Here is a 27,725-nt window from a genome sequence, read left to right as displayed (position 1 = left end):
CCTGATCAAATCTGCAGATGACACCAAACTGGGAGGGGTGGCTAACACCCCAGAGGACAGGATCACACTTCAAAACGACCTTGACAGATTAGAGAACTGAGCCAAAACAAACAAGATGAATTTAAACAGGGAGAAATGTAAAGTATTGCACTTGGGCAAAAAAAAATAAATGAGAGGCACAAATACAAGATGGGTGACACCTGGCTTGAGAGCAGTACATGTGAAAAGGATCTAGGAGTCTTGGTTGACCACAAACCTGACATGAGCCAACAGTGTGACACGGCAGCTAAAAAAGCCAATGCAATTCTGGGCTGCATCAATAGGAGTATTGCATCTAGATCAAGGGAATTAATAGTGCCACTGTATTCTGCTCTGGTCAGACCTCACCTGGAGTACTGTGTCCAGTTCTGGGCACCACAGTTCAAGAAGGACACTGACAAACTGGAACGTGTCCAGAGGAGGGCAACCAAAATGGTCAAAGGCCTGGAAACGATGCCTTATGAGGAACGGCTAAGGGAGCTGGGCATGTTTAGCCTGGAGAAGAGGAGGTTAAGGGGTGATATGATAGCCATGTTCAACTATATAAAAGGATGTCACATAGAGGAGGGAGAAAGGTTGTTTTCTGCTGCTCCAGGGAAGCGGACACGGAGCAATGGATCCAAACTACAAGAAAAAAGATTCCACCTAAACATTAGGAAGAACTTCCTGACAGTAAGAGCTGTTCGACAGTGGAATTTGCTGCCAAGGAGTGTGGTGGAGTCTCCTTCTTTGGAGGTCTTTAAGCAGAGGCTTGACAACCATATGTCAGGAGTGCTCTGATGGTGTTTCCTGCTTGGCAGGGGGTTGGACTCGATGGCCCTTGTGGTCTCTTCCAACTCTATGATTCTATGATTTTGCTTCCAAACAAACTGCATTCCAAAGCCAAGGTTTGCTCTTCACTTATAAGGATTGCTAATCTGAGTAAAACAACTGTTTGTTGCTCAAACATGTGCATTTAAAGCAATCCATTAACTACCATTTAACATGGCATTAAATTGGGCATGTGTAGCTTTGTACAAGACATGATCTCAGCCAATCACACCTCACAAGGACTTCGAGAGGAAAAAATGATGTCCTGAGCTCCATGAAAAAGACAAGATACAAATGAAACAAATTTATTACCTGAGCTTTTAGGCAACAATTCTTTAATGTCAAAAAGCTTATTAGGAAATGAAACAACTCTTTAAAAAAGCTTAAATTACAGAAGTATCCAATTCAAGAATGATATGAAATGAAAATTCACTTTGAAACACAATGAAGTCTGGAAGGATTACCCCAAAGACATCCGCTGGTTCATCAGCAGAAAGCCATCAACTGCTGTTGTACCTTATTGGATTCTGCATTGTATACCGTATAAACCCTGAATTCTGCAGCAAAACACATTCTCATCAGGTTTTCTGAGTTTTTTCCTATATCACTTATTTTGTGCTATTCATGCTGTGTGCTTGTGGAATGATAATGGCAAGGTTTTTTAAAAAAACAAAACAGAAACATAACGTCTGAGAGAAGACTAGATTTGGAGCAAATCATTTGTAACTACTCCTTAAAAATAGTTACAACCACAGTACCACAAGATAAACATTCTGGAAAGGGCCCCTCAAATTAGTTGCAAGAACCTGGAAAACACAGGTTTTGTCATTTATTTCTATAAAGCCTTTTTAAAAAGCAGAAGTACAGTTTATAATCTGGTTGCATGAAAAAGTCAGGAAAACAAGAAGGGGGGAAATAGTGCAACAAAAAAAAGTAGCTTTTCTTCCGCATTTTACAATTAAAATCTCCAAAGCACAGTTTCATGTGATATACTGTATACGGTATCAATGACAACAATTTTGCTGAACAGATTCTTAGATTATCCATTAGGTCAGCATTTGCCTCCCCCCGCAAAAAATAGTTATTTATTCTGTTTCTGTAGTGTTTCAGCAGACAAGATATAACATATGGCACAAAGCATTCATATATCTTAAGCCACCAGCTTTTTCATAAAACAGGATTGAGTCATTATTTACCGTATATTGAAGTCTACATACAATTTTAAAAAAATCTTTAGGTAATCTGCATTCTTTCTAATGAAGTCACACATATATCTTTTTAATATACAAAATATATATTTTTTTCATAAAAACATCATTACAATAAATAGGAGGAATATTGACTTAAACCTTGTTCCCTCATTCATCCCGATTTATGCTACAAGGAGACCAGCACCTTTTGCCCTTAAATTATGCAAGCTAATATAAAGTCAGACAACAGCAATTCCTACTATATTTACACCCCATGACATCAATGAGACTTAAGCACACCAGTGCCCTGTGCAGAGATAACATTTTGTTACTATGGGTGTGCTAAGTGTTAACCATGGCATAGGATTAAGGGTTATTCCTCCCATCTTTGCCCATGTAGGTTCAGGTTGAACGAAGAGTGTGGCACACATGGGGATGTTGGGCTGATGTTTGTGCTCCCTACACTTTTTGCACTCACATGTTCAGGTTAAGTACCTGAACAAGCACCAGTCTCTTAAAGAACATTACGTCTGCACCAAGCCTAACAGAGCACTGGATTGTGCCCATCACCTCGCAATTAAAAAAGAAAGTCTCATATAATGCACTGAAGGTTTTCCTTCCCAAGTAAACAGAGCATCAGTATTCCGTACTAACAATCCCTAGCTTAATTCTTCCTCGAGTAGAATGAAACAGCAGATAATTACAATACTTATTGTATAAATAAGTGATAAAATGCAAAAGCAAGATGCATTCAAAACAGGAAGTATAAGAACAAAACCGTTAATATCTTCATAAAGTATTTCCCATGAACACACAGGACCCAATCCCATTAAAATCTGGGATGCTTCCAATGAAATAAATGAGTTTTAAATTCACTGCATCTACCTTGACCCACTGATAACTAGAACTGGTGCCATAATCTCTCGAGCCTTATGCGCAGGTGTAGATATGTGTATACACACAGAAAATTTCCATTCTAGGAAATGCTTCAGCATGACAGCAAGGTGTCATTTCATTAACAATGTTATAACAAAGAGTGCTTGCCTACTGCCTACTATAGTTTCCCCCAACCTTTCAGCATGACTGTCGGGAGCTGTGGTTCAAAACATCTGGAAGGCAACAGGTTAGGGAAGGCTGCTGTAACAGCCAATGCTGTGATCTCGGAAGACCAGCTTTGAATTCATTTCGTTGTCATCTGTAGGATATCTATATAGGTATATTTAGGAATAAAGTGGCCGCTTACCTGCTGGGAGACACCACTTGCAGTCCAGCGCAGGTGATGGCAGCAGGTGCCTGCCTGGCTTCACTGTGGCCTGGGCAAACATTGTTTCTCCCCCCTCCCCCAGCCATGCTGACTGCTGGGGCTCAACCATGGTCTCAGCCAATCACAGCAAGCTTGCGGATGCAGCTTGGGGGCAGACCAGAAGGAAGACTTAGTCTCCCTGGCTCCCATCTGGTCTGTTCCCATGGCATATAAAGCAGCCGTGCCTGGGCTCTGTTTTCAGTCACTGCTTGGTCTCTGCCAAAGAAGGACATTGCCAGGAGGCTCCCAAAGAAGATCCTGGGCCTTGGAAGTGTCCGAAACTGAAGCTGGGCCTCCCAAATGTTTTCTTCAGTGAGTGGCAACAGATTGTTGAAAAAAAGGCACTTTTAAGCGCCAATCCTTAATAGCAAGGTTAGGATTTTGGGGCTACAGGAGCCAGCAGTGGCAAGTGTAGTGGGGTGCCAGGAAGCGCCCAGTGCCAGGGATTCTCCTCACACCCTCTCCCTCACACCAAATGCCTATGTCCAAACCTGTTGACATCTGTAATCAATAAAGTTGTGGCTTGTTTAAATCCCAAGTGGTTGCCCTGTGTTTACTGCAATTTCAACACTGAGTCTGGGGCCCACAACTGAAAAATCTGTATTTCATGTACAGTACTGTGCGGTAAGTGTGAATTTAGGAACTCACTTGAAATCAAATTGATTTAAATTGAGCCAAAAGGCATGGACACAGATGACACCTTAGAATTATCTATCAGCAATTTACTCAACTATTTTCTAAAATATTATCATCATTCGAGTTCCAAAGTGATATCTTTGGTATCATTCTGTAGAGTGGAGTACAAGAATGACAAATATTATTGTTATAATGATATGGCTTCTCATAGCTTTTTAAAAATGTATTATGTAATCTTTATTGATAGTCTTTTCACAAATGTGCTCTTTTAAAGTATTCCAATATCTTCCTCACATATATACTTCTATCTTTTAATATTGTAAATATAGTTATTTGTGCTGCCTAACCTATATTGGTCTTGGGGATGGAGATTCAATTACTGTTTCCTTCTCAAAAATGCAAATGTGTGCAAACAAATCATAATCTACTGTCTATCTACTCAGAAGTACTGTATTTAAGTCCTATTGAATTGAATGGTGCTTTCTTCAAGGGTTAGGAATGCAGCCTAAATTCTGAGATCCAATTATTAATGACACATTACAAACTCTACATTTGCATTTGGCAGACTATGTACAAATTTTACATTTTGTATACTTAATAAAAAGCCTCAAAAGAACAAAAAATAGTTACTTTCTTCACATTTGAGTTTGGCTGCATCACATGCAATGGCATTTTAAAAACGTAACAAGAAGAAATTTTCATCTTCTATTATTTGGGCTGAAAATAAAAATATTTCAATGAAGGTGTCTAAATTTAGGTGTTTTATTTAAAACCTTGATTCCTAGTTTCTTTGATAAAATATAGCATACTTTGAAGTCCGGAACCCAAGCAGGTCTCTCATTTCATTTCGGAATTTTGATAAGTCTTGCCGCAGCTCGTTGAGATTTTCTACAGTCGCTTGATCAGTGCTTTGCATTCTCTGTCTCATGGAAGTCAAATAACGATGAACTAAGCAACACATCACCTTCTGGTAATTCTCATCTCTCTTTTGCTTCAGATTTCTCCACTCCTGTAAGCAAACAGTGACATATTATATATAATGTACAGATGGCTATGAATATCCCCCCCCCCAGTTAAAAAGCTTGTGTATAATGGTAGAATAACACTGGGAATGATCCACCCCAATGTTCTATTTTGCACAGTCATACAGTATTTGCGCATGCATGCCTGACAGACAGGGAGAGAGATCCTGGAAGGTTGGTAGATGATGTCTTCGTACCTTCCTATACTGGATAGTTCATCTCACCTGTGATCAGTGCAGTGGCAGAGCAATGTAGAGTTTTCAGCAGAAGTGGCTGCTATGAGTCTCAAGTGGCCAGCAGTGAGCCAGTGCTGAGTTCCCATTCCCAAACTGCTCTGAGTGTGTGTGTGTTTGCCTTGTGCCCTCTCTCTTATCTGTTCCCTCCTGTCTCTCCATATTTCTGCCCCACCTAACGTTTTAGACTTAATAGCTCCACCATGGATTTCAAATTGCTTGGCTGAGTAAATGTTTCCTGGGTGCTCAGTTCTTTGACTATATAATGTGTATTTGTCTACAGCTTGACTAGCTTTTCTAAGCTCTCTGCCATGAATTGAAAGATTAAACTTATGGATAATATTCAGTGTATCCCATGAATACAATGGGTAAAAGTTTTGTTTACTAGAATGTCCTCTAAATGCTTAACTCCTTAATAATATGCTGCACATATGCATCTTATGATGTGTCTTGAAGTGCAATCTGCATTTTGACTGCTTCAGCCTGTATAGCATGCAAACACAGACAGACACCCACACCCACACCCACACACACACCCACAACAACAACCATCAACAAATTCTAATTTCTTCTTATCTTTAGCAATATACATAGCAGAAACTAAGCATAGGATAAACAGTTACTATAGAACAGGCATTGGCCCTCCAGCTGTTTTGGGACTACAACTCCCATCATCCCTAGCTAACAGGACCAGTGGTCAGGGATGATGGGAACTGTAGTCCCAAAACATCTGGAGGGCCAAGTTTGGCCATGCCTGCTATAGAGGAACTGATTATCTATCTGGGTAAGAAATTAATGGGCTACGTCTAATTATGCCCACCAGCATGTGCAATGGAAATCACTTGCAGAATGGGACTTCCACTCTGTGCTTTGCCTTCCCACCCAGCAAATCTTCTCCGGGAGTTCACTAAACCCTCTGCAGCATATTTAGGTGTTGTATGGGAAGCAGAACAATAGAGGAAGGAGAAGCCTCACTGAGCAACAGAAAGCCCACCCATGCTAGTTTTACATGCACAAAACATGCCTTCCCTTAAAAAAACAAACGAACAAACCCAAAAATTCCTGTCTCTATACCAAGGTCTGTATTAAGATGTGGGATGATTCTTCAATTATTTTTACCTGCGAAAGGAACTCTAGTAATCATGACACCTGATGAGAGGGTGCCCTAGATATGTTTATTCAAAGCAGTTGTAAAACAAAGAGGCTGCAGTGTTTCCTTTGGGTATTTTGTTTTTACATGTCACAGGGCATGCTTAAAATTAGCACATGGTAGGGGAAAACTAACAAATCTGCATCATTTTAGAATTAACATCTTGCTATAGAAAAAAACCTCACTGAATTTGCACTACTGTACTTTAAACCCTTAAATAATGTTATGAGAGGGAAAAGCAGAAAGGACTTCAGAGGTTGCACTCAAATAGCTTGCAACTGACTTGTGAAAGATACTTCATTGATGTTTGGATGCCAGGCACCATTTTGAATCAAGGTGGTGGACAAAAACATGCCTTTGGCATGACTTCACCCATTTTGTCGCCTGGTTTTTGATATTGGTTTTTTGCATGATGGGTGTAAACTCACGAATTACACTCTCCATTTAAAAATCACTGTATCTTTTGGTTTCTAAAAATTCCTGGGCACTGCTGGGCACTCCCTGTTAGTATTTTATAACTATTTGCAGGGGATTGGACTACATGACCCTCATGGTTTCTTCCAACTCTGTGATTTTATGGTTCTATGTTTCTATTTCTTACCTTTAAACTATTCTGTCGCTTGACTTTGCCAGATGATGTATGAGAGCCGATCCACTTACTAAGGCTGTTAAATAGGTAGCATATAGTCTTTGGAGATGGAACAATATTGAAGGGTGGTGGTAGCGTACATTTATCATCGAAATAGCTAAGCCAGAGCTTGGCACGAGCAAATTTCCATTCTTTATCTTCATGATTCTAAATTAATGGGGGGGGGTTGGGAAAACAGATATCAAAGGTTCTGCTGAGCGGTGATTATAAATTACAAAACTAAGTGACATGGAATTAACACACGCAAAAGTGCAGCCCCCACACATGCACAAAGAAGAAGAAGATGCCCCCAATATTTAACCATGTGCATGAAGCTTCTTGTCCATCTCCCCTTTGTAAGGGTGCTGCAGGAGAGAAGAGATGGTTGACAACAAACCCACCAAGAACCAGGCTCAAACTTGGGTAGAGGCTTGGGCTCAGTTCATAATGGGGCCAGAATTCCCGACAATACCTATTTTGCCACCATGTATTTACATGTCTATTATTTCTTTCATAAAATTTATACACTGCTTGATTGTAAAAACAACAACTTCAAAGCAGTTTACAAAAAGATAAAACAGTAAAATCGTGTGAAATCCACAACCACACTTTAACACATACATTCCTAAGTCTCTGGGTAGGCCTGTCCAAACAAGAATGTTTTGGCCAGGTGTTGAAAAGAGTACAGTGGTACCTTGGGTTACATACGCTTCAGGTTACATACGCTTCAGGTTACAGACTCCGCTAACCCAGAAATAGTACCTCGGGTTAAGAACTTTGCTTCAGGATGAGAACAGAAATCGGGCTCCGGCGGCACGGCGGCAACAGGAGTCCCCATTAGCTAAAGTGGTGCTTCAGATTAAGAACAGTTTCAGGGCAAGAACGGACCTCAGGAACGAATTAAGTACTTAACCCGAGGTACCACTGTACAGTGAAGCCACCTGCTTGATCTGAATGGGCAAGGATTTCCAAAGTACAGGTGCTGCCACACAAAATGATCAAGCTCTTACAAATGTGGAATGGGCATTTTGTGTCACCTGATGGAGGGACAATTCCGCTGATCAAAGTGGCTGAGTGGGCACATGTGGGGTAAAGCAATCTCGTACATAAAAGGGTCCCAAATTGTTAAGGGGTTTATATATGCTAAAAATAACAGCCTGAGCCTAGCCTGGCAGCAAACTGGCAACCAGTGTAGATACCTGAGCATAGGTGTTATATGCTGACAAGACCCCACTCCTGTCAGCAATTGTGTTCTAGCATTCTGCACTAGCTGCAGCTTCCGGATCAAGCCCCACATTATTGTGCTATACAGAATCAAGAGCACTGTTGACACTTAAAATACAATAAATCTTGTTTTCAAAACACTTACCGCTATCAGCTGAAAGCTTTTATGGAGCATCGCCACCAAGAGCTTGGTAAGGACAATTACAACTACCACATTGTATGTGCCAACAATAACAGCACCCACAAAAGACTGTAGTTCTTCACCATAGCTAAATCTTGTGACAAAAATGGCTACATGTGCAAGAGAGAATATGTACCAAAACAGGGCAAAGCAGGTGCCAATAAATCTAGGGGGGGGAAGAAAAACTGTAGTTAGATCAAGTAGTTACTGTGCATTAAAGGCCAGATCAATGGAATCAATGCACTCATGTTCTATAAAAGAAAAACTGTGATCTCAATCAACACTATGAAACTCACGAGTGGAAGGTATCATTGCTTTGCTGCTCACAGAAAATCCCAGCACAGTCCTTTTCTTCATCCACAGTGAACCCTTTATCATACAGTTGGGTCAACCCAATGGTGAATGAGAACAACACAAGAAGAAACATTCCAAGAAACTTTCCGAAGTCCTGCAACATCTGCCCCATTGAAATCTGTAGGAACATATTAATTTGTTCTCACTTTTAAACAGCAATGAAATATCAAATGGTGACTGCATATGAAGAAGGCATGCTAGAAAAACTATTTCCAGGACAAGCAGATTTTCCTGACCAAATTCACGACACTATAAAAAAGTCAAGCAGCTGTTCTGAATACTGTTGGGAGAGAGCTGTGATAAAACCACAGACTACAAGAATTAAATTTTATTGTACTGTACTGTACTGTACTGTACAAACACACATGCTATTTTATCCTGAATCATTTTTATTCTCATAGTAAAATACAGACTGTTTCCTTAACTCAAATGATATATATGAAGCAAAAATAATAACTATAACAGTAGAATCAATGATAATCTGGGGTATTGGTTAAGGAGTTATGTTGCTGATATTATTTTTTGTATCTTTATTTTAGATCTTATTATGATTTATGTGGAAATTGTTCAATTTGGTTGCGTACTTTTTGATGCTTTACTTATTTATGACAACTTTTTGTTATGCTTTAATTAGGTGCTTCATTTTTTTAATTAGGTGGTTCATTTTAGAAGCCATCCTGAGCATGGTTTTAAACTACGGAAGGGCAGCATACAAATAAAACTACGTATGTATATACATATAATCTTTAACAATTTCATGACTGAAGATGGTATGAAAACTTTAACTATGTTCCATGAGGTTTACATCCAAGCATGAGTGCAAAGGATTGCGGACTTATGAGTAAATATGCATAGGATTGGGTTATGAAATTAATAAACAGATTTAAAGCTCTGATGTATAATTTCTATAGCAGGGTTAGCCTATGTGGTACCCCTCAGATGTTGTGGCCTACAGTCTTCATATTCCCCAGCCAACATGGTCAATGATCAAGGATGATGGGAATTGTACTCCACAACATCTAGAAGGCACTATGCTGGCTATCCCTGTTTTACACTAACCCTAAAACAAAAATGGGAAGGGCTATAGCACTTTCTCTGGAGTACTGCACAGATACTAGGGGTACCAGATTCTTTTTTTACTGCCCAGAGAGATTAATAGGATGACAAAACAAATCCTGTTAAGGGTAGCTATAATTTAGGCACGGACTTTAGTAGTCAGCATTACACCTACAAAGTGTTATACATTTGTAGAAGACACTTTTTTGTGAAAATCTGAAGCGTTTGTTACACAAAAACAATCTTATTGTAAATATTATTGTAAAGACTGTTTTAAGTAGCAGTAAAGTTAGGATATATCCATCCCGCATTTTGACCCGTGTATCCACAAAGCAACTTACAATAAATATAAACATCAATTTATTCAGCTTTTCAAATAATTTATTAAAAGCGTTCATAGTTGGAGATAAAGGAAGATGGCAAACTGCTTTGAAAGTGTATATAAAAATATAAAGGTGTTGCATTAATATGTGTTTCATTTCTCTGATGGGGTGCAGTTTATGGGCATTTGAAAGGCATGACCTACTTTTGGAAAAGTATGTGGGTCAGTCTAAGGTCGCCAACAAGAACAACGAAAGCTCCAGTGTGCCATTGAATGGGGTGACTGTTGGCTGTTTATGTACAACTGGATTTCTGACTTCACTACATAGAGGGCTAATATAAATGCATGTTATAGTTGCAATACGTAAATAAATATGTACGTTACATAGTGAATGTCTTCAAAAATGAATACGGACTTTTTAATGTTTAATATGTTGCCTCCCTGTACTATTAATGAGGAATTTGCAATAGAAAATGAGATTAAGTTGGTAAGATGGAAAGGAATAAAAACTGGAGAACTCTCTCTGCTGTGACATGAAGAGTCTTATGGGTAACATTTGATGTTTTTTCTTATATGTCTCATGTGTTAACTGTAATCGGGGAGGAACACAACAATAATATGGCTCTTTGAGCTGTGTCTAACAGACAGGTGTGCACTCTTTTATATTACCTTCCTTGGTTGCTGTTGTCACACAACTAGATATCTTTGGAACTAGGCCTCTGAATTATTTCCAGAATATCTGGCACTATAAATAGGATGTGCTGCTAACGCTTTGATCTCAATTCACCTTTGAATGGCACATAAAGCAATTTCCTTTTTAAAGGATGCTGCACTCCTTTGTGTATCATGTATAATGCCATTTTCGTTTCATTTCTAAAGTTTCTAGCCCAGTGAAAGAACCACCACTTTATATGCCCCAATAAGCCCACATAATCAGGTCACTATCCAACCACAGAACGAATAACTATCAATACACACAATGATGGATATTTAAACATAAGTAGAGAGTCTATCTGAAAAACCAGAGGCAATTACACCTAGCCATTTTGCCCCTAGGACAACTTACCTGAAGTGGGCCTAGGACAGAACTTGTTGTATACATGAAGAAAAGTCGAAGGTAACTCAGAACGTTGGCAAAAGCAAACAGACCTTCTGCCACCAGGGTAGGGTGGAAGGCATCCCAATCCTTCCTCTCAGCAAAATTATGGAACTAGAGTTTTTGAAAGAAGTTGAAGTTAGTTTAAGTTATAATAGATAATCCAGTGATAGCTTTCATCAACCAATGACACACACTATCTGATTGTAGCCTATATTCCAACCATGAACAAATCGCAAGCACCAAGGGTCACACATTTCCTTTCCCCCTTTGAAGTTGTGAGAGGCAAAGATCAGCAGTAATGGTTTATAATTTCCAGGATAATGATATTTTGCTGTTATATACAAATGCAGTGAACACTGATTTGCACAAACCAATGCTCAGTGTATTTTGGATGAAACAGCAAACTATAATTTGTTACAAATCCGCCAGCTCATGTTAAAAAGAAGAGATGGCAAGACAAGGAAGGAACACACCACCCTGAGGCTTGCTCATAACAAAGCATGGCTTGACATTGCTACTGAATGTAGCCAACAGGAGGCTGCAAAGAAACAGGAGTATTCTCCAGCTGCTAACAATCCAGGACAAGATCCAGAACTGAATGAGGTAAAATAATGGACCAATGATCCAACAGCTGCCCTACTGACTTTTTTTTTTACACTCAATTTATTTCTGTCTAAAATATAAGCTAGCTTTATTTGAATGAGATTTTCTGACTCAAGGCAATATTTTGTCAGGATAGATATAAGCCTATTTAATCTGGAACGTTCTTACATGACTAGCAAGCAGAGCTAAGAAGATACAGCTTTATCTTGCATTCCAAATGAATACCAGACAACAAGAAAGGCAGCCACATGAGGAAAAAATATCTGAGTGGTTCAGATTAATACAGTTGCAGCAAGACGATTTCTGCCATCCATTAAGGCTGGTACAGATTTGTTTTCCCTCCATTAGTCATGACTGGGAGTGGGCAGTAGATCACATGCCCCCGTCTACAGACCCTTCCCTCAAGAGCACGTTTCCTTGTGACTCTTGGCCATTGTTCAGTATCATGTCTGTATTAACATTAACAATGATTAATCCTAATCAGGGTACATTCCTCACTCAAGATTCATAACCTGGATTCAGATCTTGGGTTGGGAGCAAATTGTAACTAATACCTACCACAGTTAACATAGATGAAGGAACACTGTACTGCAGAGACTGGTAAGATAGATATCACACCAAACCAAGGGGTTCAAAATTAAAAAGCTGCACATACATTATTCTCATGAAGAAAGGCCCATATTATTATTATATATGGCATGATTAATGCACCCAATACTTTAGCGGCCTGCATTTAAAAATAAAAAGGTCCCAAAGAAGCTTGTAATCTAAAGGGAAGTGAAAACGAAAGGGAAGGGAAGCACAAAGGATGGATGTATCAAACGCAGCCACACTCCCTTAGGGCCAAACTGCACAGTACAATAAATGTGTATCTGCATTTACATCTCTCTGTGTGTTCCTCTCTACCCACGCATGCTTTAAGCATCAGCTGCAGAGACCCCAATCCATATCAGGATAATGGCACTGATGGAAAGGCCTTGAAGCCTTTCTCCATGCGGTCCTGATGAAAATTCCCCCTCTTCCCCCAGTCTCGCTTCTGCCATGTTTCGCTTCTGCCATTGGCTCTGTGGCCTTCAGCAAGTCACAATTCTAAGTCTTAGTGCCTTATGGGAATGTAAGCAGCACTCCACCCAAAGTTATTGTGAGGGAAAGCAGGATACAGGCTATAAAGCACTTTATTAATTTGCAAAATGATGTATAAATTAATCAGATTTCATCATCTTTAGGAAAACAGATGATTTGCTGATCATAGCAAATAAGCCAATGTTTCACAAATATTCTCCAAGAAAATAAAGGGAATGTTTATTCCTGCATTGCAGGGGGTTGGACTAGATGACCCTCAGGATACCTTCTATCACCACAATTTGATGATTCTAGGCTGTAGTTAAAGCTTGTAACACAGCCTTCACTGGAAAAAAATGTGTCTAATTAGAATTAGTAGGTGTCTGATGTATAAGCCTCTGTATTATATACTCATATGGCACATAAATCCCCAGTTTCATTTTATAATATGTGCACAATACATGAGACTTATGAATGCTCTGCTTTCCTTTGGGTCACATCTGTGAGGTCAAGAGGTAGTGGCCTTGTCATCTGGGCAGCCCAGGACTTCCATACACGCTAGCTAGGCTTGCACCCCAGGGAGTCACTTTGGTGCTGCTACTGCAGCAGAAACAAGGCGGGAGGCAGCAGTTACGAGTTACCAGTCTCTGCAGCCACAGGAGGTGCTGTGATTCTCCAGCAGTTTGACTTCACCCCCAGAGTCACACTCCAGATGGATGACAACAATGAATGCAACTAATTTCAGATAAGACTACAAATCTACTTGGATGAATAGTAATGTTGCTGTTGGTTCACGTCCTTTTTTTCTATAACAGAATAAAAACACTCGAATACACCATCAAATACACCAAAAACATAAGAAAACAGAAAGACTCAACATGAGGCTAGATCTTCACATGCTTACTTTCTCTACTAGTGCTAAATATATAGAGACTGAAATCAAAGACATACTTTGAGGCTTTAAATTAAGAATGAGTGTTCCTAGGACGCCCTCCATTTTGAAAAAACAGCGTAATTTTATGCTGGTGTCAACCACCAAGAGTTTTGTTGTTTTAAAACATTTTTTAAACTTATTTTTTTAAAGGTTATACAGGATTCTGCACAACACAGTGTTATCAAACACTGAGTTGATGTTTACCTTGTTATGGGCAACTACTTTGAGAGCAAAAGTTGCCAAATAGAGTGAATTCATGACAAAACTAAGTTGATTTCGGGATTCTTCTAAGAAGTCTTCTAAGCCTTCATACCAAAGCCTTTTAACATCTGACCACACCATTCCTTAGAGCAGAGAAACAGAACACAGTGAGTGAGATATACTGGATTCATTTCACAGTGATTTCAGTGTATTCTATGTGTCTTTCCCTCAACTACAAAAGTACCTCTCCCCCCGCCCCCAGACTAATAGGGAGCAGAGGAACATAAGAATTGTGTGTACTGCCAAAGAAACATTGGGTTAAAACATGCAAGAAGGGATCCACACCTCCTAAAAAAACAGTGGAAATTATGCTAACAACATAACTACAACAGCCAAGCAAGGGTACCACTATAGTGGCTTGGGTAGATAGTCACATTTTAACCTGGCGTCAAAACTCAAGCAATGTTGGTGCTATCCTTTAGCAGCCTTTCATATTCTCGTCTCTCTTTTCAAAGTCATAATCAATGTGGTTAAAAATAGCAAGAAGTGAGTCTCAAAAGCAATGTCTCTATCTACATCTCTTTCTAAGGAAAAAAAACTTCTCCTATGTAAATGATATCCTCCTGCTAGCCTCTTATGTCAATAGTAAATGTTAATAGTTTTAAAATTTCTAGTCAACGTCACATTATGCTTCCCCCGCCCCCCAGCAGTACATTCTATACTACTTTATTATCAAACATTTGTAATAATAGCAACATACACAATTCCAAACTGAGTATAAAGAATATATAGGGCCATTATTAGTTAAGCAGTATGCTTCACAAAAGATTAAGTTACGGTTTAGTGCCCCAAGTACAACTCTAATTTCATTTGCATTTAGAAAATAATAGCAAAGGTTGCTGAATTCATTTTAACAAACAATGTTGAAAAGTAGTGATCCATGCTCCCTCTGCTGGTTCTGTAGTTACTTTAGATAATCTGCAAACTGTTTCTGGAAAGACAGCTGACACACTTCAAGGAACCGAGTTCTCTATAAACATGGTGCAAGTCTACAAATATTTAAGTTCTATTTTCATAAAACTTGTTATGTGGACTGTAGGAATGATTTACACAATCCTTCCTTCCATATAAAGGGGGCGGGAATAGTACAAAATAACAGCATCACAGCTTTGTTGTGTATGGGCTGGAGACACACATTTTCATGCTCCCACACCTTGCATACTCTAGCTATATGTGAATCGGCCCCACAGGGACTACTTCTCATACCTGAAAACTTCTTACAAAGTATTACTTTCATGTATGAAAATGGAATGTGCAACTATAATATATGACAATTCCAACTTTTTTGTTGTTGTTGAGGGGTAAAATAGATATGAATACAAATGTGGGTGCCTGTCACAGGTCTGTGTAATTCCATTCTTTTTTACAACCAAAGATGCAACCTGGTAAGAACTAAACTCATCCCCTTCCCTTGCCTTAACTTGCTACACTTTTATCACTTCAAGTACTTTTCTCCCCACCCTGACTCACTTCCAGTACTGAAGGTGGGGAAAGAGAAGAAAGTCTACACAACAGAAGATGTGAAGGTATTCAGCTTCTGTGATATGACATCCACCTTTTTTTAGACCCCCTCACCCTACAGTTCATATATGAAATAGAAGAGTTGCATGAACCAACAACGAACATGCCTGTCCACATTTAAGTCTTTTAATGGTAATTTGTTGTTTGGCTGAATTCTTACGAGACTTTCACCTCTGGGATCTTTTTAGAAACCTTAAGAATCACTGGGACATTATTTTTCCCTTCAAAGGTATGGGGTTCCCCAGTGACCATAGAGCCTTCTCTCCTTAGCATAAGTAAATACACTCAAAGGAAACTAGTAGAGGAACGTAGACCAGGAGAGGGTTTAAAAGGTATGGGAGACTGAAAGAGTTCTCTCATTTTCCTACTGCAGTGTTACAATGTCTGTGCACACAAACAAAACTCCCAACTCTTATGCCCTATGTAAATCCAACTACAGCATAATCAGTCACACCCCTAGATAGTAATGGCACATAAAGCCTGGTAAAATAAAAATATATCCTTCAACTATATTAAGACTGGTATGTTCCTCCCAGTCAAAATAAGATGAAATATGTCTTTTTCCATTACTAGACAATATTGCCAGGGCTCCAATGTTAGAGTTGTAACAATTAATTTTATAACCATTTTATACTTACCGATTAGCCAAAATAGTAGAAGATAGTCTATTCTCTCCAATTCTGGCCCCATGGTATTTTTTTTATCTTCATTGTAGACAAGTGAGTACAAGTTAAGCAAGAGCAGAAATGTGAAATATGATGCTCCATGAATGATAAACTTCATAAACGGAGTGTGAATTATTCGGCCTATTTGAGATTTTGGCGCCAACAAGTAACAAAGAGACAGTATTGGCCAAAATATACCAACTGTCAGGACAGTCAAAATCTTCTTAAATGTGTGCTTGCGACGGTAACCAGCCATTTGTCCAAACCAGACAGTATTGAGAAATTGCTGGCAATTAGACTGAGAAACAAACTGCAATAGGAAAAGAATTTTACATCAATAAATACTGTCCAAAGTAGCCAATAACTCATTACTCAAGTTTATTTAAACCAGTGGGGAGAATATGGGGTAAGATTACAATTGTACTGTACAATTTATACAGTCGTACCTTGGTATGCGAACAGAATACATTCCAGAAGTCTGTTCGACTTCCAAAACATTCAGAAGCCAAAGCACGGCTTTTGATTGGCTGCAGGAGCATCCTGCAGAAAATTATAAGCTGCGGAAGTCGCGCCAGACTTTCAGCTTCCGAGGCAAAGTTCGCAAACTGGAACACCTACATCTGGATTTGTGACGTTCGAGTTCCAAGTTGTTTGTGAACTAAGCTGTTCGAAAACCAAGATACGACTGTAGTAAATGTAAAGGGACCCCTGATCATTAAGTCCAGTCACGGATGACTCTGAGGTTGCACACTCATCTTGCTTTACAGGCCAAGGGAACCGGCGTTTGTCCGCAGACAGTTTTTCCGGGTCATGTGGCCAGCATGACTAAGCCGCTTCTGGCGAACCGGAGCAGTGCACAGAAACGCCGTTTACCTTCCCGCCACAACGGTACCTATTTATCTACTTGCACTTTGACATGCTTTTGAACTGCTAGGTTGGCAGGAGCAGGGACAGAGCAATGGGAGCTCACCCCATCACGGGGATTCGAACCGCCAACCTTCTGATCAGCAAGCCGTAGGATCTGTGGTTTAGACCACAGTGCCACCTGCCACTGTAGTGGTAAAAGGTAAAAAGGTAAAGGACCATTGGATGGTTCTGTCAAACGCGACCATGGGTACGGTGCTCATCTTGCTTTTCCAGCTGAGGGAGCCAGTGTTTGTCCTCAGACAGCTTTCTAGGTCAGCATGACTAAACCACTACTGGTGCAACGTGACACCATGACGTAAGCCAGAGCGCAAGGAAACGCACAGCGGTACCTATTTATCTACTTCCGCTGGTATGCTTTCAAGCTGCTAGGTTGGCAGAAGCTGGGACAGAGCAATGGGAGTTCACCCTGTTGTGCGGATCCGAACTCTAATTTCAATGGTTCTGTTTTTAAGAGGTAAAATTTAGAATAATTATTCAGGAACAAGATAACAAACAGAACTTCACAACTAGGGATGAACAAGTCTGTCATTTTAGTTTCTTCTCAATTCGTATTTTTCCAATCCTAACTTCAGTTCTTCACATTTCTCCATCAATTCATGAAGTTTAAGAAGACTCATCAACATTATAGAGTGAATTTCTCCAAATACACATGTATGCAATTTTGCCCAGGATACATAGTTCTGCAAGCAATTTTCTCTACCGTAATGGATGTTCTCCATTTGATGGGACTAGTATTGGATACAACTCTTTACTTACCTAACGCTGCGGTTCTTGAAACTATTAGAAGCAGTGTGTCTATGAAGATATGTATCTATCATAGTCTGGTCTGTCCCATCAATTAGTCGGACAGCTTTATAATACATTAGCAAAAAAAGAAAGAAAGACAGACATACCTCTTTTTGGTTGTATTTAATAGCAAGCTTTAGGCGACTCAAGTTCATTCTCTCTTCTAACAGCCCCCTTTTATCCACATGCTCATCACTTGCTGTATGGTTGAGTATAACTTCAAGCTCCCGAGAATTCCGTGCTTGTGCAAGCAAATCTTTAGCAAAGGTTTTACACTGTTGAGCTAATTCTTCATAATCATTTCTAGGATATAGAGAAGGTAAAAGCATACTAACATACAATGGACATGATGAATATATTTTACTTTAACTCTTGGGAGGCAGTATGCTGCAGAACACCAGCTGCAGGGAATCACAGAGAGTGCTCTTGCACTCAGGTCCTGCTTGTGGGCCAAGTAAGACCAAGATGCTCCACGTTATGAACCTTTGGTCTCACACAGAGGTCTCACGATCTTATGTCTTTTTAATGTTAATTTCACCAAAGAAAGGTCCTTCAAACTGAATACAGACTGGAATGAGCTAAAAATGAATGTGATTCAAATGGATGATTTAACTCATCGATGAAAGAGGACTGATTTAAAATCAATGGGCTGGATCCAGACTAAATCAGGCAAGCTTTAGTCTAATTGAAATCAATGGGACAAGTTAGTCATGATTCATTTGATTTTAGTAAGTGTGACTAACTTTGTTCTAGATCCAACCAATAGACTGCAATCAATTTTTCCCATTGTGTAATTAACACATTTAGTCAATGAGTCATATGGATCATTTGCTCTAGCAACTGAAACGTATTAGTTTGCAGCCAAATTGGTCCTTTATAAAACTTAGGAGCATTAGCCAAAACCAATCCTAAGCACAAATTCATAGGATTCCACTGTAAATTCTCTGATATCATTTACAACTGATCATTGGGATTTTGTTGACTCACTTGTGAAGTGCCTGCATCCAATTATATTTAGAAGCATAATACTAAAAAGGAAACAGTAGTAGGAATTAGGAATTACTTTGTTACTGATACCTGAATTCAACTTCTACAAGGCTGAGTTCTCTTAAATCTGCACTAAGTTCAAAGGCTCTCAGAATTGGATCCTCCTCCGTCAACATTATTAGGGCAGGACTGGCCAAACATCGATAAATATCAAGACGAAATCTGTTATAAAAATATCAAAGAATACATCTTAAGTCAACCAGTTTTTATTCAATAGTATTTTCAGCTCATAGTTTGTTTGTAATCTGTTTAATTTCAGGTGTCTGGTATATTTATCTACATTTAAAGCCATTTCCAGTACGACAAAAGAAACACAAAATGCCCTAGGTACTCCCCAAAAGCATGCATGCTAAGGCAAATTACTTAAGTGTATTTTGGCTTCAGCATTGAAGAAAGCTTATTAATTCAACTTTGTAGTTAGCAACTCACCCAGTAGCCACCAGGAGTGAAAAATTTCTTGTGGCAACTTCATGATCAGGCTGACAAATGAGGGATGGATTGCTCTGTTCCTACTCTGCCAGCCTGCTTGTTTTCATGCTAGCCATTAAGGAAGAAAACTTATTTTCTCCATGACCAGCAGAGAAATGCAAGTTACTAGCTGTTTGGCAGGCTACTAACAGTTTTGCACAATAACAAATATATATAGAGAGAGGGGGGTACATTAGCTATTTCAAAAGGATAAGCACACTAATATTAAAATGAAAACTACAGCAAATACTTGCAGAATTCCCGTTATACTGGAAGTGGAACCCAAACTTTAAGTCTGAGTACATAATTAGAGACATCCTGTACAATTCAGCTGGAACATATTTGGTTGCTATGCTATTTGCAATAATACAATAACTCACTAACAGGGGTGTCTGAATGTAACTGGCTCCCTAATGGCTGAAAAGCCTGGAGGCTGGGGCATAGAAAAGTCTGTCTAGTTTTGCTTCCATCCTGCCCTGCCATATCACCACCCTGCCACCCGTTTATGTGCTGCATTACAATCTTGCATAAATAATATCAGAACACAGTACAAAGAGGGGAAAACCTCTCAAGTCCCTCATGCTGAAATATGTGGCAGGCTAAAAATCTTGAGAAAACGGACAATCCTCTTCTCAGTTTAGCAGAAGGTCATGCAATTATCTATTTCATGTCTGTGGTTTATAATGACCTGAAAAGGGGGGGGGGATAACCAACCCTCTTTAATAAAAATTCTCTCCTGGGTCACCTGAAACAAAGGAATCTGCCTTATACAGAGCAAGACCACTGGTCCATCTAGTTCAATATTACCTACACTCTCCAGAGCCATTTCCCAGATGCCTGGGATTGAACCTGGGATATTTTGCATGCAAAGCATGTGCACTATCATTGAATTTCGGATTTTCTCTCAAAATGATTCTTACTCACTACAAGTGATCAGGTAAGTGGTTGCTTAAAATCTAGTTCTTCTAAAAGACAGGAAGGAAATTACATGCATTAATAAACAGCTAATTACTGTAACCTGGAGTGCCGAAGGCTATCTTTTTTGTTCTTGGCAGTACATAATGTACATTCACAGCCAACAGCATGAGGTTTGGGTAGTGACACATCTTGCTTTAATAGCATAGTGAGAATTTCATAGTTGTTACGGTGAGCAGCTAAAATGACTGGTGCCACATCCATTGTTGTTGAATATTCTGGATTCTGAATACGTTCCATTAATTTCTGAAACAGAGAGAAAGAAGCCTGGCTTTATGAACTGTTAAATCAGAGATTAAATCTAAAAATTGTCAAATCTACAGCCAAAAATAATATATTTATTGCAGTCTCTCACATTTTAAAACTTTAAATCTTCAGAACTGAATGTGCTGATGGCAGAAAATATAATTCACCTTGTTAATTTTGTACCACACTGCCATTTAATAGCTACATCTCTTTTAGCTAGAGCTGCCGGAACTGAGTTCTGGCTGGAAAAAAGCCCTAGTTATTGCTACTCTACTTTTGCTTAAATCTAAGATAGCCCTGGCTCAGTCCAAGTCTGAGTATTGATAATGATAGCTACAGGGTATAAATAATTTTAAAACCCCACCCATTCCTCTCCCAAAAAGGAAAACAAAAACAAAAATACCCTGCTCATTTTCAGATATATAACCACAAGACACTTAAATGTACTCTCCAAAACTTCCACTATCAAATACTGTGGTATATTGGTTCTCGAACTTAATCCATTCTGGGAGTCCGACTCCCGAAACCATTCGAAAACCAAGGTGTGGCTTCTGATTGGCTGCAAGAGCTTCCTGCACTCAAGTGGAAGCCGTTCCGGACGTTCGGCTTCCAAAAAACGTTCGCAAACCAGAATACTTACTTCCGGGTTTGCAGTGTTCAGGAGCCAATTTGTTTGACAACTAAGCCGTTCGAGAACCAAGGTACTACTGTATGTGCTTAACACAAAGATCTGAGCAGAACAACAGTATTAAGACAGGGCATAATACTTTTAATTTATGTAATACTAACAACAATTGTTGGTCTACTGGTTCGTTTGGGTCGATGATTAAGGAGTATATCTACAGCTCCCACAACCTCTGAGTCAATGGCCACCAAGAGTGCATCTGTAGACTGAAGAAAATGGAACATTAAAGCAGAAGTAATAGCAACCTGCATACTGTGGAACAAAAGACTATTTTTCAAAAATGACAAAGATAGGTTCACTGAAGGAAAATGTTTCTTTTCTGAAACAACAGGTAAAAATAAGTTAAATCTCATGATTATTCCAATGGCTATCAACAACAACAACAACAAGATGATAGTACCTGACAGCCATAATCCAGGAGTAGCTGTAGTATGTCTAGATTCTCATTTTCAATAGTTATGGTAACAGCATTTCTCCCAAGCACATCCACACAATTTATGTTCATATCACCAGAGCTATTCTCTTCTAAGAGTTTCTTCACCATGTAAAAGTCACCTAAACCAGTAATAGACAAAAAACCTATTTTAGTGCTTTTTATTTGGTGATATTCCATCATATTATACAAGATTATATTTACTCCTCTTTTCCTCCAAGGGGCTCAATATGCCATGCATTGCTCTCACCTTCTCTGTATTATCCTCAAAACAACTCTGTGAGGTAGGTTAGGCTGAGAGTTGGTAACCCAGCGAGCTGCATGGTTGAGCGAGGATTTGAGCCCCATGTTTCAGGTCCTAGTCCAACACTCTAACCCCTGCACCACAAATAAATATTACACTTACTTTTAAATTCAGTCATCCCTACAAGCTTAGTTCTATGTTCTGCTGTGCAGCAGATGCTTTAACACTCTGATTTAGTGACACCAAACTGCTTTCCAAAGTAGAGATTTTAAAAACCTACATCCTACACTTGCAATGCACAAGCACTGATCCTTGCACATGTACTGCCTAGCCAATGAGCAATGCTCTCAGCTCTCACATTCCAGTGACAAAATAAAGCTTTAACTATCCTTCCCTCATCCTGCCCACCTAACATACTATTAGCACTAATCATATCTTGCAACTAAATTAGATGCATAGGAACCAGTGTGGTGTACAGTAAATATGTGGAGTATATAACATTTTTATCATGTACACTTAAATACTTTATTCTGTTTGTTATGTTCCAGTCCATAAGAAGAAACTCGGGATCTGAAATAATATCCTAGATAGAAGAACTATGGTGGCAACAAGTGGTGAACTGGAAGAACCACTATCCTTTGATTGAAAATTAGTATACAAAAATACTTCTATCCACGAAGCATTTAGTATACAAAAATAGTATACAAAAATACTTCTATCCACGAAGCAGTAGGTACTACAGCAAGTGTAGGAAACTAGAAATGATTGATGAATTGTGAGTAGTTTTATAGGAAAAAAATTAGCTTCCCACTAAGTAAATTTCTAGAAATGAAACTCTTTATCTAAAAATCCCCCCCAGCCAACTATACAAAAATGCTCGAACTTCATAGTTATTTAACATCTCTTGATGCAGTTGCAACCCCACAAACAGAATACTATAATCCTGCTTCTCTCCCTGAAAGAATAACACCCAACCTCTGCCACCATCTTCTAACATTTACCTTTCTGTACAAGATAGCAGGTGACATATTATAAAAGTCACATATTGTTACAGGTCATACCATTTCAAATATTTCCACAGGACCAAAGCCACACAACTCACAAGGAAACCCCCATGTTAGTTTTAAAACATGGCAAAAATATTGGGCTCCATATTTCAAGGTAAGTTATGTCTGTTTCTTCTCATTGTGTACATATTTTTAAAATTTAAACAAAACAAATTATTTGGATTCAAGTGGGAAAGTGAAAAAGTCAGAATGCCTTCACACATTTTGTGTATTAGACAGAAATGTTGATTTTATAACATGTGAATATCTTTCTGGTATTATCTATTTTTAATTTTTAGTAAGGTGATGCTTCAGCAAGAGAAAGTGGAAATTAAATTAGCATTAATAACGTAATGAGTAACAGCAATCAAAATAAGAGCAGTTAATAATTTTTGTACTTATTACATACATTTCTAAATCTCGTTAACCTTTATGTTGCCCACATATATAAAGAATCACTTCCAGATTATTATTGTTCCCCCCACTTTTTACATTAATGCATGTGAAAGAATAAATTAAAACCAACAGGAAGGCTAGCCTGTCAAAAGGTAAAGTGAGTTAGCCAAGTCACGTGCCAGATGACTGGGGAAGGAGGCAACATTTTTATGGTCCCCTCATTTATTCCCCATGTCAGCTGTTTAGTGGAGCACCCTGTAGGTGGTGAATCTGTCTGCCCTGCATAGGCTGAGTGACAAACTAATGAAGAAAATGACTGTGATGGGCAGGCACACAGTGCTCTGTTGACTGCCCTACAGCACATCCATAAATGGCAGGAGGAAAGGCACAAGGCCAGAACAAGCTGCAAACAGGAAAAAAAATACTCAGGTGGTCAGGGCCTGCCTCAGTTAAATGCGTTCACTGGTTCTCCCTCCCTTCTACCACTTTACCCTCACAGCAACCTTGAGCAAAGGTGAGGCCACAAGTGTGCAACTTGCCCAAGTTCACCTAGCATGTTTCACAGATTGAGTGGGGATTTGAATCCAAGTCTCCTGAACCCTCGCAACTCAGAAGGTGACTGCAACCAGGAGTAGGCAGTGCACCCCATGAAAGCAAACTAACAGAAATGCAGTACTTGGACATAAGAGAGCTCAATTGATTATGCAGAAACCAACAGAATTTCAGATGAACTCTCTTCCCAATATCATGAATGGAGGAAAGGGAGAAAAGCCCTATTCGTCCTCAAGGACAGAAGCCAGCAACATTTTCAACCTGCTGCGCAAAGGGTACACCAGTGGTTCCCAACCATTTTTTGGCCATGCCCCATCTAAGCATCTCTAAAATCCTGACCCCTTCCAGCCCGCCCCTGACATATAATTCTTATTATTCTAAAAGTGATCTCCTATTCACACAGAGGAAGCCTAAAAAGCCATTTACTGTTAATAACTCATTCTCGAATTGCCTTCCTTCAAAACCAAATTGCCCCCCGTGGGGCATGTGCCCCATGTTGGGACATAGCTGTCAACTTTTCCCTTTTCTTGCAAGGGGTCCTATTCGGAATAAGGGAATTTCCCTTTAAAAAAGGAAAACGTTGACAGCTATGCATTGGGAACTGCGGGGGGGGGGGGTAGACAAAACACCCCAAAATATGCTTATTCAAGGAGAACGGTTTTGCTGCCAAGTTAAATCCGACTTCCTAAGGCGGCGCTTCATCCACCTTGCCCCTGCTTTTGCATTTTCCCTGTGGCATATATATATATATATATAAAACCACAAGGCAGTGCGAGGAAGGTTGGGTTTGAGAGGTAGCAAACAACCTGTGCAGGTCATCCTCATCCCGTGAGGAAGTGGGTGCGGGTGTGAGAGGCAGAAAGGCTGAGAAAGAGCGAGGCATACATTCAAATCCAGGGCATAGCTGTCAACCTTTCCCTTTTCTTGCGAGGAATCCTATTCGGAATAAGGGAATTTCCCTTTAAAAAAGTTGACAGCTGTGATCCAGGGACTGGGAGATCCTGCAATCCTCACGGGCAGCCTCAGCGGCTGCTCAGCATCCGTTAACACACTTCAGCCACCAACGTATAGCGGCCACAACCATAGTGGCAATATAATATTCCCGGTATCCATCACTTTCGGCGCAGCGGAGGGGGGCACGGACTCCCTCTCTCCTCAGAGTTCATGAGCCCCTTAGGAGCCGAGTGGGAGGTTTGCGCGTCAAGCTGCCGCCCCCGCCGCCGCCCTAAATCCACGCCGGGCCGCTCCTCTCCATCCGAGGCCCGCAACGGCCCGTCCTAAGCGACGCCCTACCTTTGTCGCAGGCGAGCAGGAAGAGCTTCTCGTCCAAGGTGGTCTCCTCCTTCACCTGCCGGACATCCTTCAGCGCCAGCAGCTTGTTAGGGGAGGCCGAGGCCGACGGGTCCGCGCTCTGGTAAAGAGCAGCCATAGCCCCGCCAGGCGGAGGCCCATCGGGAGAGGCCGCGCCGCGGGAAGGGCCCTTCCTCTACTCCCTCACGCAGCAGCTGCAGCCGGGGAGCCGCCGCCCGCCAGGCCGGCCAAGCGCGCCCCTCTGGCGCGCGCAAGAGGCCGGAGAACAGCCGAGCGGCGATGGAGATGTCCAAGCAGGAGGGAGAGATCTCCGCGCAGGCGCAGGGAGGCTCCGCGGTCTCGAGGCTGCGCTCCGCGGTGGCCTAAGCAGCCGCGCGCTCTCTTCATTCGTGCCTCGTGAGGCAGCTGGGAAACATCAGCAGGCAGGGGAGGGGGCACAGAGCAAATATTCTCATCCCTCCTCCGCCGCATTTTAGACCATAGAGACAGCTATAATTCAGGTCACTGGGAGGTATTTTGAAAGGAACTGCCGCAGGCCATTAAAATTCGATTGCATCGCAATGCAATGCAATCCCCTTTTTTCTCCAAAAAGGTCAAGGTGGCAGACAAGAGTTCTCCTCCCCCATTGCATCCTCGCAACAATCCTGCGAGGGAGGTTAGGCTGGTCCGAGGTCACCCAGTGAGCTTCCTGCCCGAGTGGGGATTTGAACCCTAGCCTCCTAGGTCCAACGCTCGTCCCACTGGTTCTGTTTTCTAGAAACTTAACCTTGAACATGCTTAAGTGCAGGCATTTGAAGCTTGTTATCAATTGCAGGAGAAGTAACTTGCCGGGTTGGCCCAAGCCATTTTGCAGCCTATGGGGTTTTTTAAGAAAAAGAACCTCAGTGAAATGTGGTTCAGTGTGTGAGCTGTGATGACCTGGGTTTGAATCCCTTCTCCCAAGAAAACACCAAAAGGGTGAGGAGATACTTGCCTCCCAGCTTTCCTCCCTTTTTCCTGCTCCACATATTCACAATGTGATCTTTCCAGACCCCTCTATCTGTGGTCCTCTCAACTGGCAATGCTGAGGATTAAGCCTGGAACCTTGTGCACAGAATGTGGGATGCTCCCTTTCCCCCAGTTTTTAAGTTTGAGGAAGCAATTCCAGTCTGTCCTTGCTATTTGCCCATGGCTGCTGGTGCCTCCTCCTTCCATGCTGACCACAGGAGAAAATCCCATCCGTTTTCAATGGATTCTGGTATTGGACAACAAGGAGAGGAAGAGGCAGAGGGAAACTGGGGACTGGGAACTGTAGTTTGTTAAAGGTGCTGAGTTGTTAGAAGACCCCTACTCTCCTCACAGAGCTACAATTCCCATAATTCACTGTGAACAGGGATTGGGTTAAACCACTGTGAATTGTGGCTCTGAGATGGGAGCAGGAGTTTCCTAACAACTGTCAGCACCCTTAACTATGTTTTCTAGGATTCTTTGGGGAAGACATGACTGTTAAAAGTGTTATGTAGTGAAGTTTCACCCTGGGCCAGCAGGGGGATACTGTATATAGTTTTCAATCAGGTCTGTAGATAGTTTTCCCTCAGGTCCGCGTCAGTTATTTTAGGCGGGAACTCTGGGCTGTTGTTGTTACAATGTTGACAGCCGGCTGCCTATAAAAGCAGGCCGGCTGAGCTGTTTGCAGTCAGTTCTATTCCAGCTTACGAAATAAAGAGCTAGTTGGAGAAATCGCTGTGTCGTCGGCTATGTCAACCCACAACTTAACACTGGCGACGAGGATGGGATTGATGGACATCAGAGCACAGCCAGATGCGGCCAGCCTCTGAACTGAGCTGAATCACTGAGCTGAATCACAGAGCGAAATCACTGAGCGAAATCACTGGACAGAACCAATTCAGAGCTGACTGTTCTGGCTAGAGCACTGTGTTCCATCCATCGCCCTTCACGCCGGCATCGGAATCATGGCTTCACTTGTGCCTCTACCGCCGTTTGCGCCAGCCTCTGAATCATGGGATTCCTACCTCGCTCGGTTCGACTGCTACCTCCAAGCCAACGAGCTGACAGCAGTATCAAAGGATCGGAAGCGGGGCCTATTCCTCAGCCTCTGTGGGCCTGAGGTGTTTGAGACGGCCCGAGCATTGGTTGCGCCCGAAGCAGTCCAGGCAACACCATGGGACACGATCCAAGAGAAGCTCCGCAACCACTACGCACCAAAGCCGTCCAAGATTGCTGCCCGCCATGCGTTCTACCACCGGAACCAGGCAGAGGGGGAGTCAATCAACAACTACACCACCGCCCTGCGACAGGCTGCAATGCACTGTGAGT

General features: G+C 40.9%; 1 protein-coding gene across 4 annotated transcripts; it reads right to left on the bottom strand.

Moving 5' to 3' along the window:
* Positions 1–1,516: 1,516 nt before the first annotated feature.
* TRPC1 (transient receptor potential cation channel subfamily C member 1) lies at positions 1,517–25,753 on the bottom strand. 4 transcript variants are annotated; one of them, XR_014156704.1, is made up of 14 exons: positions 25,392–25,753; positions 21,828–21,982; positions 21,532–21,633; positions 20,534–20,742; positions 19,084–19,215; positions 18,114–18,309; positions 16,267–16,603; positions 14,051–14,190; positions 11,215–11,358; positions 8,713–8,888; positions 8,381–8,582; positions 6,985–7,179; positions 3,297–4,987; positions 1,517–3,245 (listed from the first exon to the last, which is right to left on the bottom strand). XR_014156704.1 is itself a non-coding variant. In XM_081862372.1 (13 exons), exons 1-13 carry the CDS (start codon positions 25,525–25,527, stop codon positions 4,760–4,762), a joined length of 2,352 nt encoding a protein of 783 aa, XP_081718498.1. In that variant the 5' UTR covers positions 25,528–25,753; the 3' UTR covers positions 1,517–4,759. The 4 variants fall into 4 exon arrangements, 3 of the variants coding, with proteins under 3 accessions (XP_081718498.1, XP_081718499.1, XP_081718500.1); XM_081862372.1 differs by having other exon boundaries at positions 1,517–4,987; XM_081862373.1 differs by having other exon boundaries at positions 1,517–4,987; positions 20,540–20,742; positions 25,392–25,752.
* Between the last annotated feature and the right edge of the window lie 1,972 nt (positions 25,754–27,725).

The sequence above is a fragment of the Podarcis erhardii genome (assembly GCF_964252035.2).
Source record: "Podarcis erhardii genome assembly, chromosome: 5".
Lineage (NCBI taxonomy): Eukaryota > Metazoa > Chordata > Lepidosauria > Squamata > Lacertidae > Podarcis > Podarcis erhardii.
The sequence above is the reverse complement of the archived record's forward strand: the minus strand, read 5'-3'. Positions and strand labels throughout refer to the sequence as shown.